The sequence below is a fragment of the Paralichthys olivaceus genome, chromosome 6, assembly GCF_024713975.1.
Source record: "Paralichthys olivaceus isolate ysfri-2021 chromosome 6, ASM2471397v2, whole genome shotgun sequence".
Lineage (NCBI taxonomy): Eukaryota > Metazoa > Chordata > Actinopteri > Pleuronectiformes > Paralichthyidae > Paralichthys > Paralichthys olivaceus.
In genome coordinates this window covers 23,230,782-23,245,072 of record NC_091098.1, presented here as the reverse complement: position 1 = coordinate 23,245,072, position 14,291 = coordinate 23,230,782, and the positions used below count along the sequence as shown (strand labels likewise).

General features: G+C 42.3%; 1 protein-coding gene across 3 annotated transcripts in view; it reads left to right on the top strand.

Moving 5' to 3' along the window:
• nol4la (nucleolar protein 4-like a) overlaps positions 1-11,485 on the top strand; it is a 31,873-nt gene extending 20,388 nt beyond the window's left edge. For 2 of the 3 annotated variants that reach the window (XM_069526603.1, XM_020095873.2), the window contains exons 4-11: positions 88-197; positions 2,613-2,754; positions 3,520-3,812; positions 3,935-4,120; positions 4,644-4,832; positions 4,941-5,060; positions 6,011-6,200; positions 6,369-11,485. In XM_069526603.1, coding sequence (XP_069382704.1) covers positions 88-197; positions 2,613-2,754; positions 3,520-3,812; positions 3,935-4,120; positions 4,644-4,832; positions 4,941-5,060; positions 6,011-6,200; positions 6,369-6,583 — 1,445 coding nt within the window. In that variant the 3' untranslated portion in view covers positions 6,584-11,485. Of the gene's footprint in view, positions 1-87; positions 198-989; positions 1,137-2,612; positions 2,755-3,519; positions 3,813-3,934; positions 4,121-4,643; positions 4,833-4,940; positions 5,061-6,010; positions 6,201-6,368 lie in introns of those variants that run through there. The other variant, XM_069526604.1, reaches the window with a different exon arrangement.
• The last annotated feature ends 2,806 nt before the right edge of the window (positions 11,486-14,291 follow it).

The window sequence follows — 14,291 nt, the reverse complement described above, 5'->3', positions numbered from 1 at the left end:
GAAACCATCTTAATTTTTCATACATTTGTGTCTCAGAGGACTGTTTTTATAATCTCTGTGGGTTTTCTGTGTTTTTCCTTTTGTCAGAAAATGACAGACCAGCCTCACTGGTCCCGGACCTCATTGATTACAACATGCCTCTTACTGCCACCTACCTGAAACAAATGAAACTGCAGTGCATGACTGCCACTGAAAGGGTGAGTGTCTTTTTCTGCAAGTGGACAATGAATGTTTATGAAGCATGAGCATAAAGACAAAGTGTCCTGATGGATTAATTTGAAGAATCTGCTAAACCCAGTCCAACCTGTCGTTTGGTCGACCTGCGTTGATGTTTGTTGATATGCGCTGATATGAAAACTATTATTTTTACATGATAAAAAATGCTGACGAGATTCAAAATTCAAGATTGCCACACAACTCAGTTGTTTGGAGTTTGCCTCAGTGTGTCCACGACGGGATAACAATCACAGCATTACACATAACAAGAAAAGAAACAAAACACAAAACCCCCTCTCCATAACATGTTTATTTTCACTTTATATATTTGGTTGAATTTGTGTTTTCTTTAAATTTATTGTTATTTATAATAAAGTTTATGGTTAAACCATAAATGATCAAACTTCAATTAAATAACTTTATCATAAGTGTTTGATAATAGAAATCATGACAAAAACTTTTTTTTTTTTTTTAAATGTGTACATTGGTTGATATGTCAGTATTGAAAAAGCATTACTCCCTAGCACCAGTATCACATCGGCCCCTTTATCAGTCGAGGTCTTGAGTCTTCCCCTGTTGATCTCTCCTTATTCACTTTGACTGTGTTAGCTGCACAAGTCTTCTTCTTATCGTCCTTTAAGTTGTATCCTTGAGGCTGTAGGGAGGGTTGCCCTGTCCTTAACTTTTTTAACCAGTCCTCCTGCTGGGTAGGAGGAGATCAGTGTCCAATGTGTATTAGTGAAGCTTCAGTAGATGTAGTGACGTCATGTGTGAGACCACTCCCATGTGTAGCTGTGACACAAACACTCAGAAACCCCTGTCACTAAAGTGCAGGGAGCGCTGCTCGATGATGATAATGTAGACTTCACTGACGCATAATTAGGATTATCCGGAACAATGACCCAGGCTGTGATTCGCGGGTGAGTACAAATTAACAAATGCTCCTCAGTTTGTCGCATCCGTGTGTGGTTGGGTGTGTGTGTGTCTCTCTGTGTGTGTGTGTGGGTGCAGGCTGAGAATGAAAGTACCAATAATTTAATAATGAACCGTGAGCTGGGGTTAGTTCAACGTTGTCGTGATTTGTTCCATATCTGAGCTGCTCCTTGTTATAGTTCAAAGCAGCAGTTGGTTCATCAGTGTCGCACGTTCGCTCTGTTTACAAAAGCACATGAAATCTGTTTGCATATTGTTTTGCTGAACTTTTTTTTACTATTATTTTGGTCCCTTAGGTTGGATACAGGCACAGATGTAGAAACACCACCATGACTGGACTGAAACTAATGATCCTCAGTCCACACAGTATCATCGAACAGTGTTAAAGTATTTCCTACAGTCCAAAGTGACACGTTTAGGTTTCTTATGTCTCTTAAAACCTCGTCTAATTTGAATTACATTTTTACATGGTTTTATTTGTGTTTATATAAGATGTAAATCACTTCGACCTGCATTTCTTGTGTGAAAGGTGCTATTCAAATAAGTTTATTATTATTATCGCCTTCATAGTCAGACACTAAATTTGATTTTAATCTTCGCCTTAATTCTTGGTAAACTGTGTACACATTAAGGTCTCGGTTTTAAAAGTATATCTTCCTATTGTGTCTATTCCATCAATTAGTTCTCTTCTTGAAGTGTAGACATTTCCACCTACTTACAAACTGTAATTAGAGACTCACATATGTGTGTGTCTCTCTCTCCCTCTTTAATGCAACATGGCTCACTTGGTACCTAATAGAGCTGTCACTGAGCATTTTGGTCTTCCTCAAACCCCTTACAGAGGGACGGATGCATATTCCCAGGAGTTTAGGCCTATTTGTGTGCTCGTGTGTGGAGGAATGAGATGTAATTCTGCTCTGCTCCGTCACATACTCGTAGTCTTGCCTCCTGTGACTAAGATGCCAGCTGACACATGACGGCGTGCGGCACGGAGGCCAAAGAGAAGTCGCCATATATGTTAGCTTAACGTATACATCGGGTCTCTGTGAAGCTTAGCACGGCCTCTGAATAGTTTGTGAGATTATTCCGCTCTCCTTTGCTAATCCTTACCCCCGTGGTTCACTCATATTTGTGTTACGCTACAGCAAGCATCTTTAAGGTCTCTACGTAACACTGTTATAAATAGAAGTGCTCCAAGAAAAGGCTGCTGCCGGAGTTCAGCATGTTTTATTAAGAGCCAAATAAAAAAATACTGTGTCAGACTCTAAAGGAATTTCAATATGTAGACATATATGTCCACAAAATCCATGAATTTCAAATAAATGTGTGTTTCCTCTCATCACTTACACTGAAATTGCTGAAGTAAGGGATTTATTTTTCAGTCATCACAACAGGAACTAGAATGACACTCACCGGAGCACAAACTTCAATTGCTCTGCTCCTCTTTCCCCGTCTCTCCTCAGGATGACAGTTCGGTGAGCAGCGAGGACATGAACGGCACTGAGTCTGCATGGGTCGCAGCGGAGCAGCCCCCAGTGCCTGAGCCCAGTCCCCCCAATGGAGAGCGAGTCAGCAACCCAGCAGCCACCATTAAAGAGGAGGATGGTAAGACTTGAGTAACTGCACAATTTGTGTTAGCTTTATTTCAACATTTTATCTACATCTGGAACCTGAAGGTATCCTCGTTAAAACAGGTATAACGTGGGGCAGTAAACAGCTTGCCTTGTTCTTAGTGGACTAATCCAAATAAATCCACTCTTACAGGGGGTGGGACACCACCGCAGCCCCAATCCTTTGTGCACCCCTCTCTCTCAGGGTTCTGGGCTTAGAGAAGTAGGACAAAGGCCGATATTAACCTTCACAGATTACACACCACGATGGAAAAAACGGGAAATGGGGCAAATCGTTAAAAGCGAATTACTGTGTTTCAGTGAACGGAGGTGTGCACATGACACACGTAGAGATGATCATGTGAAATCAGTGCATGGTAATAAACTGGGTTAAAAAGCTATAATTTGCACACACCAGGGAGTGAAGGCTCCCTTCCCCCCACCAGTCCCTCCTCACCCCCATTTCTTTCTCTGTTTGCCTTTAGAACTCCTCAGATTCTCCTCTTTTTACTCCAACTTTTATTTATCCTGACAGTTGACCCCAATACCCACTTCCATTACAGTTCCATAAAGCACAACACGAGGCTCTAAGTTTCCTCCCCCTGTGGGAACACACCCACTCAGTCACCACCCACGGTAGAAATAGTGCTGTTTGTAGTAAACAAACCCACATTAATGCTAAATGCTGCTCATGACAAACATCCACTCATCCGCATATCTGCGTCTGCACCCCGTCCTCCTGTTCCCTCCCCTCTGCCAGATGACGACTCCTCGGAGAGCGGCAGTGCCAACGGGCTGCCGGCCCTGACCTCCCCGGAGGTGCTGGCTGCGGGTGGGAACCCCCCAGATGGTGGGGCCCCTTATGGGGAGGTGACGGAGAACGGTCTGAGCGCTCCCCTTGACTTCAGCACCACCTCGTCCTCTTCCTCCTCAGAGGATCAGCAGCCGGTCAATCTGAGCGACAGCCTGCTGCCTGTGGGGTGCTCGCCGACAAACCCCTACTCCGCAGACCCCAACAGGAAGTACCCCGTCAAAACAGAGTACACCAACAAGGTGAGTGCACAAACTTGATCTGATAATTGATGATCGCAAATACACAGATTTCCTTGTTGCTCGTCTAAAAGCAAATGGTCTGTATAATAAGAATATTTTTGTTTGACTCTGGGTCTTTCCAGTCTCCTCCGTACAGCTCAGGAAGCTATGACTCCGTGAAGACTGAACTGAGCATGAGTGCTGAGGACTTGACCTCTGGCCGGGCACAGATAATCGATGATGACGACGATGATCATGACGACCACGATGACAGCGACAAGATTAATGATGCTGAGGGTATGGACCCTGAGAGACTTAAAGCTTTCAATGTAAGTATCCTGTCTCACTGATGTAGTATAATTACATTTATACACAGTGACTACAACTCAGTACTTGTCTGATCTCTGTGGCTCTGCCCTCTTCTTGAATTACAGTGTTTATGTGGAGATATTATACATATAAATATTAAAGATGAGAAAAAAAAAACTCTCATCCAAAGTCAGTGTCGTCAAATATTCAGTTTATTCTCTGAAAACAAATATTTTTTTTTCAGTCTAATGGAAATATAGGAGCATGTGAGTTTAAAAAATGCAGCCATGAGTGAATAAGCTGGGAGTAGAAATATCGTCCTGCGTATGAGCAGTGACTCCATTTTCACGGCTCCTGTTTTCATCACCTCCCCCTCCCTCTTTATCCTCTCTACCTCTAATGCTCCCCCATCCCCTGCCTTTCCTTTCCTCTCTTTTGTTTTCAACTCTCACACCCCTCTCTCCCCACCCTGCACCCCCACTCCATTTTTCTGCTCTACATCCTCTCCTCTTCCCCCTCCCCCCCACTCTCTGTCTCTGTCAGATGTTTGTGCGTCTGTTCGTGGACGAGAATCTGGACCGCATGGTGCCCATCTCCAAACAGCCCAAGGAGAAGATCCAGGCCATCATCGAATCCTGTAGCCGCCAGTTCCCAGAGTTCCAGGAGCGCTCCCGCAAGCGCATCCGCACCTACCTCAAATCCTGTCGCCGAATGAAAAAAGGCGGTTTTGAGGTACAAACCCCCCCCCCCATATAAAATATTGTCTGTATGAATGAAAAACACACTCTGAAATCAGTGACATTTATAAAGTGCAAAAATCTCACTGCCTCCTGCTGCCAGATCCGACCAACACCTCCTCACCTCACCTCTGCCATGGCTGAGAACATCCTCGCCGCTGCCTGTGAGAGCGAAACCCGAAATGCTGCCAAGAGGATGCGGCTCGATGTCTACCAGGCGACGGTAAATGTCTTGGCAGTTGGTGTTTGTGAATCTGCCCAGCAGGGATTTGGGAATGCACTGGAATGGCCATGGATCATTAAAGCATAACTTCACCCCCCCCCCCCCAGCTCCGAGCTCTACTCCGCCCAGTTCATAATTTTGAAAAATGCTAAAAAAACAAAACAGAATTGGGCAGGGAGCTGAGAGAGGGGGATGGAAATGTGAGGCGGGAGTTGCTCGGTTATATTCTCAGACCAGAGAGAAATCTGGAGCAGCACAGAATCACAAGGCACCTCTGCCAGAGGGCTGTGTAGAGGTGGAGCTCTCCAGAATCCCCTGAAGCCTTCATTAGTGTGGTGGAGCACCATCGTGGTCCTGAGCCATATCAATCTGACCCGCCGGCCACAGTCCCAGAGAAGCTCCAAAGATGGAGCTTTCTGAACCGAGGTGGTGATCTGTGAAAAATAGAGATTGCAAACGTTGCTATCGAGGGACCATCAGCAGCCATTTCTGAGCCACACGAAGGTCTGAGGGAAAAGATTGAGTCCAGTGGCGGCATTGGCAAATTGAAAATACAAATAGAGTGGCAGCAAAAAATAGGGTGTATGATGAGACTCAATAAAATATAAAAATCAAGTTTCAGAGAAAGGATTTTATAACAGGTTGGTTGAGCCTTTTCCAACATGATTTTTTAAAACTAGAAGGGCACTCAGAGAGAACATGCCTCCACCAAGGATAAAGCCCATCTCGCCATGTTAAAGAAAGTAGAAAACAATCCTGGATCTGCCCATTTATCCGGATCCAGTCTAAAATTTAACGGGTTGTTCCTTGGGTTATCCTCCACCCCTCCACAAAGCGTAAACCTTCTGACTAACACACAAACACAGATGGAAACATATCATTGAGTTTGCAACTGCACAACATAAACCCCAATATTCTGCTCGGCATTCAAACTATCTAATGTCTCGTAGGATGAGCCAGCCTCCGGTGACAAGTCCAACTCGAGGGACTCGGCCCCTGTGGCCCCGACAGCGTTTTCCATTTCCAGCGCAGCTTTCGCCCAGGACCAGCTCTACACCAACGGAGGCCTCAACTACAACCTGCGAGGATACGGGACGGTCGGCAGCAACCAGCAGAACTCTGGAGCTGCACAGACCAATGGTGAGGAGCTTGTACACGTCCAGACTTTTCTAACACACGACAGACACAAAACTGAAATAAAAAGAATACAAATATCTCCAGATGAGAAAGAGGAGTCATCCATACACGTAGAAGATGAAGATGTCAACTTGTTCATGTCTGAAAACGACTTGTGTTTTGTGTCCACAGGTCCCACAGATCTGAGTATGAAGTCCGTCGGCCCAAACTCCTCCTCCAGCTCCAACAGTCATGGTCAGGGTGGTGGCGGAGGCGGAGCTTCGGCCCAGCTCAGCCCTCCGGAGGTCACGGCGGTGAGGCAGCTCATCGCCGGCTACCGGGAGTCCGCAGCCTTCCTCCTCCGCTCAGCAGACGAGCTGGAAAACCTGATCCTGCAGCAGAACTGAGTATGAGCCAAACCGTGCCAAGACCCTCCCCTCGCCTGTCCATCTCCGCCGCTCTGAGTCTCACATGTTTGGGCAGACTTTCATATACAAAGACACAAATGTAGACGAGTGATGCTGCAGCACACGGTGGGTCCTGTAGGTATGGCACCTTTACTTTTCTCCCACACGTCTCTGTATTCGGACAGGCCAGAACATATCACAGGCTGAAAAATGTTTATTTATGCATTTGGTTCACTTTGACCTTAGTGCCCTCTTATCTGTAGCCATCCATCCCATTCAGTTCCTTTTACCACCTCAACCTCCATTTGTCTCAGGAAGCGATGATCTATGTGAAAAAATAAAAAATCTGCATTGGTACACAGTGAGTACCAGAGGTGTTAAACTAGCTGTGACCATGACGCCACATTGGCTCGTTTGTGTAGATTTTTTTGAAATGAATAGTTAAATATCAGTGAGTTAGTGTCAGTACTTTGTCTCTATTTTTACACGGAAGTAACATATGCTGTGCAGTGGCATGATTTGGTCGGGTCGAGTCTTTTCTTAACGATAACAACACAAATTCATCTTTGTTTCATGGAAAAATTTGGAGCATTGCTTAGTTGAAGTCCGTAGATTAATCGCTGCTAAATCCACTGACCTGTGAACCTCAACAGCTTCTGTATGACGTGCAAAAAAAAAAAAAAACTTTAGAGAAAGGAAAAGAAACAACTGTAAGTTTTGACCGACAAATCAGTCGAGTGGTTCGGTCAAATCTTTACCTCGGTCCTGGAGTAGTTTCCAGATTTTTTAAGCTTGTGGTCACTGAGAGGCAAACACTCATTACCCCACGTGACTTGATTTGCAGTGATTTTATGATAAATATTTCTATGGCAGACAATTTCTCTGAGCTTAAAAGGTAGGAGGCTTTTGAGATGCCTTGGTATGCAAATTGAGGTCACAGACACCTGTCAGGGACAAAGAGGAGAATGAATATATTGTTTAGACTCTTGGTTTATAACCAGTGCTTCGGGAAAAGTGGAAAAAGGTGCAATATTGATGATAATCAGCAATGGTGAGTTTACTGAAACGCTGAAATGCTGAGGCGTTGTTAAGAGGGGGAGAACTTAACCACAGCCCCTGCCTGCTGTAACTGTCACGTTGTGGAAAAAAAAAAAGGAGAAAAAAAAAAAGAAGCGGTATCCCATGCAGCATTGTAGCCACTTTCAATGTTGTCGTTTGTCGTGAAACACCAATCGTTTATCGCTGACCTCGTTACTGAGGCACTTTCATGTGTTGGGATCAGTCCTCCGTATAGTGATGAAAAAGGAAACGGGACCTGGCAGAAAAATAAGACTTGATGTTGCACGTCTTTCTTTTTTTTTTTTACTTTCAAGTGATTCGGGGTCGTTTTTTGTGTGAAGGAAATCGTTATGTGGGTGTTCTCAAGTTAAAAGTGCACATAGAGCTCACACCGTTACTGACAGTCAGATGAAGGCAGTGGTAAAACCCGCCATAACGACCATATGGCTTTACTGGGTGCAGTGAGAGAGAGTGAGAGAGTGTGTGTGTTTGTGTGTGTGTGGGGGGGGGAGGCTGCTCAGACAAAAGAAACTCCTCTGTCCGTCCGTCTGAATCATCCCCTCTGACCTCAGCTGTTTCAAACCCATCTCTTCAGTTCTCATCGATACTGATAACATACTGTTTCAAAAAAAAGAAAAGAAGCAAGAGACAATCTTTGAAAAAGATGTAATCGCATCACAGTTTACTCTCCCAGCTTTCTGCTATTGTGTGTGTGTGTGTGCGTGCGTGCGTGCGTGCGTGCATGTGTGTGTGTGTGGTCTGAGGGCACACAAAGAGTACTCAGAGCAGATCTAGAGCACAGTCTCACAACAGACACTTTTAATGGTGAGTCACTCGGCACAAAAACACTTGTGTAAGTGTGTGTGTGTGTGTGTGTGTGTGTGTGTGTGTGTGTTGTGTGTGTTTTTCCTCATTTTCAATCCTTTCTTTTTGCGTTGATGTAAGCGTTGTTGTTGTCAGGGTGTCAATCTTCTGTTTGTGTATAAGTGGAGTGACACAGTTTGTACAACATCTATCTGTGACGATTTAATTCAGTCGGCCGAAACATTCCATCTCAAAGACAATGACTCTTCAAGCAGCCACACGTGGCTCACAACTTATTGATTTGTCAAAGTTTAGAGAGATATTTTTCTGTATTTATCACAAATCTATCGTATTTATCACGAGTCGGTTTATTTCAGCATCATGCATCAGACTGGTCTTACATCAGAGCTGGATTCACACACGTTTTTACTCTCACTTCACGATCGGGCTACATCACATTTACGTTGAAATTCTATTATCTATTGCAAGTTTGGAAGCACTTTATAGCTCAGGATTAAGGAAACATAACTTAGTGATGTGAGTGTGTCTTTGCCTCGTTTGGAAAATCATCTTCAGATCAAAGAGGAGGATTTTACAGAGGCGGTTTTCATTCCGCTTCGTTGATGGATTAAAACAAACTGCTCGGTTTGAAGTCATCGGTTTGCGTGGTGAGGGATGTTTCATAAAGGAGGCTCACCGGAGAATCAGGGTTTGTCTGGAATCTGGAACCAGGATTGAATCTGTTTCATGAAGCTGGTTGGAGCAAACGCAAAAGGTCTAAACACAGATCTTAGCCGTCAAGAAACGAGAAGGTCACTCAGAAGACGGCTGTCATGAAGTCATGATTTAAAATCTAGATCTGGATTTATTTATTGCATCTGCACCAAACTAAAATAAATATTAGTCCCTTAAACAAATTATTCTCTGACTCAGTGTTAAAGATCTGGGTTCTTCCCTGAGCCACATCACGTCCTTCCAATTAGAGAGTCTGTATTTCTAATTGCAGGTTTAATTTTATTGAGTAAAAAAAGTTTCTTCCTCTGAGACGAGAGTTATTCATCAACTTTACTTTAGTTGCAGGATGTGAGCTCAGGTTTTAAACTATGCATTCAAGTGCATCCCATGCTGAAGACTTGATGTGTCCAGAACATCATAGAGAACCCTTGTTTCAGTCCTGTAAACACAGAGAACCTGAAGCTCCTGGTCAGACTGATTTAAAACCTCCTTTATGAAGCAGAATATCACCGAATCAGATTTTTACGAAACACCCCACCTCCGGACTCAAACGGACGTAATCATAGATGTTCGTGGGACCCGAGTCCTCACACGTCACGTCTTCCTCGTCTCCTCCAACCTGCTCGTTCGTGACCGTAGCCGCCGCAGATCCGCTTCACTTCACTTTTCAGTGATGCCACTGAATCTCGTCCCATTCGTTCACAAACTGAAATTTGCTTGCAGATTCGTATTCCGTCTTAAAAGTCAACGCTGAGCAACATTTTAGCTGTTTGGTGGAGTTACTGTGATCAACAACAAACGCTCGTTGTCACGTTGTTGTTGTCGTTGTTTTTTCGTTTCTTCTTCTTCTTCTTCTAATAAATGCCCAATGGATTTTCTCTTTGTATTGACTGGACAATGTAATCTATTGGTGTTGATTAAAATGCCCTGGTAGCTTGTGGATTGCTAAAGTGGTCAGATAAATGTACTGTATAGCTGTACAAAGAGTGATAACAGATGTTTTAAACCTTTCTTTTCTCTGTGGGTACAGCACTGTTTAAAAAAATTTCAAAGTGGTTTTAGCCCTTGCCTGTTTTAACTTTTAATTTGGTGGTGGTCTGTATTTCTTCTATTGTTATTTATATCATTTGAATTGTTGCCCTTCGTGCACTGATGAGAGACTGTAGCTCTGTGCAGGGGGTCGTACTGTAAACCTGTGTGAAGCTTTGTATTTTCCCCTCTGGTTTTGGACTCAGTGAAAGTGTGATGTTTACATGTACAGTTTTTAAAAATACTTTTCTTTTTTGCGTCTTATTCAGGCTGTCTCCCCCTCCCTCCCCCTCCCTCCCTTCACCTATTCCCCTAATCTGTGTACATTTGCCCAGATATTTTCCTTTTTTCTGTTGTTTCATTGCATCAAGTGCAGACGTGACCTCTTTGAGGACTTGGTCACACGGTCTGTGTGCCGTGACGTGGTCGGCTCGCTGTTGTGGTGGCTTCCAGCATTTTAATCTTAAGTAAAGAAAAAAAAAACAAAGGGAACGTCACAACTTCTCAAAGTGGACCAGAAATGATTTATTAAGGATCAAGAGGACTTAAATCAGCTGTTTTAAAATACTATCGTGGCCTAGGCGGAGAGCGGTGGGTGTAGGTTCATTTATTATTCTACATTAAGTGCTCGTAATCTTTTAATATCCTGGCCGAGTTGTCGGGGAAACTCCTTGTCCTTAACCTGATACCCTGATAGGTACACTTTGACCTGTTGTAAGATCTCCTTGATAACATGAAAGCCATTCCCCTCTTCTGGCCTTTTAAGGGGAACCCATAAACCTCAGGAAATACTGAATCTCCAAGTTTAGTTTTTATCCTCTGATTTCTTCTGAAATGAGATTTAAGTCTCTCACGAAAACCATTAACATTTATATGAGATGTCTATTGTTTTGTACATTTATCATTGTGATTTAAAAGTGGAGCTTTTTCCAGTACCTGTGACTTAATATTTTGATTTTTGATTTTTCTTTTGGAGTGTTTATAGGTATGAATATTTATTATTATATGTGAAACTACAAAAAGACAAAAGAAAAGGTTGAACCTGTTTCATTTGTATGTTTCATGCAAACCTGTCGAGGTGAGACTCTCTGCCTCTTACATATCACTAATGAGGGACTCGTGTTTGTTTGGAAATGACGCTTTTTTCAGTGTTGCATCGACGCTATGACAAAAAAATACACCAGTGGTTTACCAACAGCAGAGTTTCAAGGCTCTCCTCTTCTCCTGAGATGTCAGTCAATGAATAAAATAGTGCGATGAGCTATCAGACTCAAACTTCCTGTGTGCTGTCATTGTTTCCACGTCTGCAAACATCAGTCAAACACATGCGGATCCTCACATTTTTACTGTATCTTTAGTGTCCACAAGAGAGCAGCAGAGCTACAGAGCAGAGTTAGGGTTAGTTCATAACCTGAACAATAGTCCAAAGGAGTTTACTCTATATTTATACATATTAAGCCATTAAAAGTTTAGACATCAGGATATTTTAAACAGGTTTTTATTGCAGTGAGTAATTTAGAAAAATGTTGAAACAAGCTGATTGACTTTAGAAGTATGTGAGTAACTACAGCCTTCAGGAAAATGTAGTGGAGTGAAGTGAAATATTTTTCTCGGAAAGGAGCCTGAAAAGGAAATAAAATATATAAGTACCTCAGATTTATACTTACAGCACTCGAGTCAATGTGATTTGGTACTTTCCACCGTCTTTGGTTGTTTGAGGGGTCCGGTTCTACAGTAAATGTAATAATTACGTTTAAATGAATAATTCCTGTTTTATTTTAATACATAGAATTAATTCTAGTTTATTACTTTTCATCAGAGTTCTCTACTGTTCTCTACATGTTTTTCTCCTGATTTCTTACTAACCTGCAGCTGTAAATTAGTTTAACCTGATTTTATGCAACTTTTTACATGAGATAGATTCTCTTTGCACATTCCCTGAAATATGAATATGAATCGAAATCTGCACCATGTGATAAAACCACTCACACAATCACCCATGCAAACATTCAGTTCAGATTCATTGGAAATCTCTTTTCCGGGTATTTCTTTGTGAAACTCCAACATGACTCACACAGAACACCTCGTAAACAACAGTGTCCTGTTTGCAATAGATCACGCAGGGACTGTGTGTTGACACTGAGAGTCGCTCGGTGTCACGTGGGCCCACACAAGCTCAGGGTTCCACGTCTGCTCATGCTGCTGATCAAATACAGAACTAAAACCAGACAACATCCGACCGCCTGCAAACAGCATGAACACTTGGTGCACCGTGTTGACCTGAGCTGCAGCAGGTTGAAGATCTTTCTCTGCAGTAGATCTTAGTTGCCTTTTTTAAAATACATATTTTAATTTTTGGAAAATAGCACCAATATGTTGGAATTTGACTTCAGAGCTCATTCATGTTTTTGTTCGTTTTCATTTCCATCCAGGCTGGATTGTTTCAAAAATAAATATTCTAGGGATTGATCGATTTTTTTTAAATTTGTCCATGAAGGGAAACCTTCATGGACATTTTTTCACACACAAACATAACAACACACATAAGTAGACATAACTAACACAAACTGGACAATTTGTTCTTTGTTAACAGAGGGAGATAGTCGTTGTCCAGATGGGAGCAGTTTAAATGAGGAGGTGAGAGGAGGCATCTCATCATCACCCACAATGATCCCTGCACTACTGCTGTTACTGTTTTCACTGGGCTTCATATTAATAAACCAACCGATGATTCAAAACGTCAAAACACGTCCAATAAAACCAAAAAAAACCACGTGAAGCACAAAAGCATATATAAAGAAAACAGTTTCTTGCAAAAATGCGTTCTCATGTCCTCGATTGCATCCTGACAAGTTTGCACTGAGACAACCTGAGGGCCCCTCATGATCTGCATGAAGGGAAACTCCCGTGTCAGTGTCGGATCATTGGTACTTGGCCGGGATCACAGGACATTTTTAGACCCTAGCGCCTCTCAAATACGTTGCCAGAAATAGTGCAGCTCTGGAGGACGGGGAGGACAGAGCTGACATTTTTCAAATAGAGAAGCCGAAGGTATTAGGGAAATACAAACCTTGAATCTGGCCCCGTAAGCACCAAAATATCTGTCCCAGTATTTGGCACTGAATGTTTTCCAAGCACAGAAGACTGGAGAGGTTTGACTTTTGTCCCACTGACTTTTACAGCCGGACTGAACTGAACGCAGACTTTGTTCGGTCTATTCTTAGATGTCAGTGTTTGCACATTACAAAATGTTCCCTGCAGGTTATTTCACAGAACAGTCGAATTAGATAATCAGTGAGTTCAGTGATCTTTCTGACAGTTACTGCAGAAAGATCTGGATATTTTAAGCTCAAGAATGAAAATGATCCAAGAAATGCAGTTCTACAGGAAATCTGTCCCAGTTCTACCACTGTGACATTATTTTTTCCATATTTACACATGAAACATCAACAGTCCTTGAATGAGCATGCATGTGAGTGGATTAGTAGTTATTCTACTCACTGACATTTTGATTTACTGTGAAAGTACATTTTTTTATGTGTATACTGGGCAGCAACATAAGAAATGTATTCCTGGAATGTAATATAATTCAATGCTTGAAATTCATATATGTTTATCGTGTATATTAATGTTATTCTTAGCACAGTGTTCAGCCCAAAAACTGTGAAAACAACATTTTGCATATAAAGAAAAACACCCAGATTCCAGGGGAGAGCTTTAAACTCTGAAGCACTTGTTATGTGCACATTTTTGAACTGAACATTATGATTAAAGTAATGTAAAATCAAATTATACAATATGAAATGATATATATATAATTATTATTTTCAAACAACAAACCAGGGCCTTAGACCTAAGATTCCAATTTTCATTAGAAAAAACAAGTAGTAAGAATTCTCTGTCAGTCCAACAACTGTGAACACACCATGTTGCATCTGAAGTAAAAACCCAGAGACTCCAGGGAAGCTTTAAAAGTTGACTTTGCACAACTTGAATCTTTGAAAACAATCTGCTGCAAAACATATTTTTATAGATAAGATTTATAGCAAGGAGTGTCCAGGTTCTTTTTTATGCTGTGCAC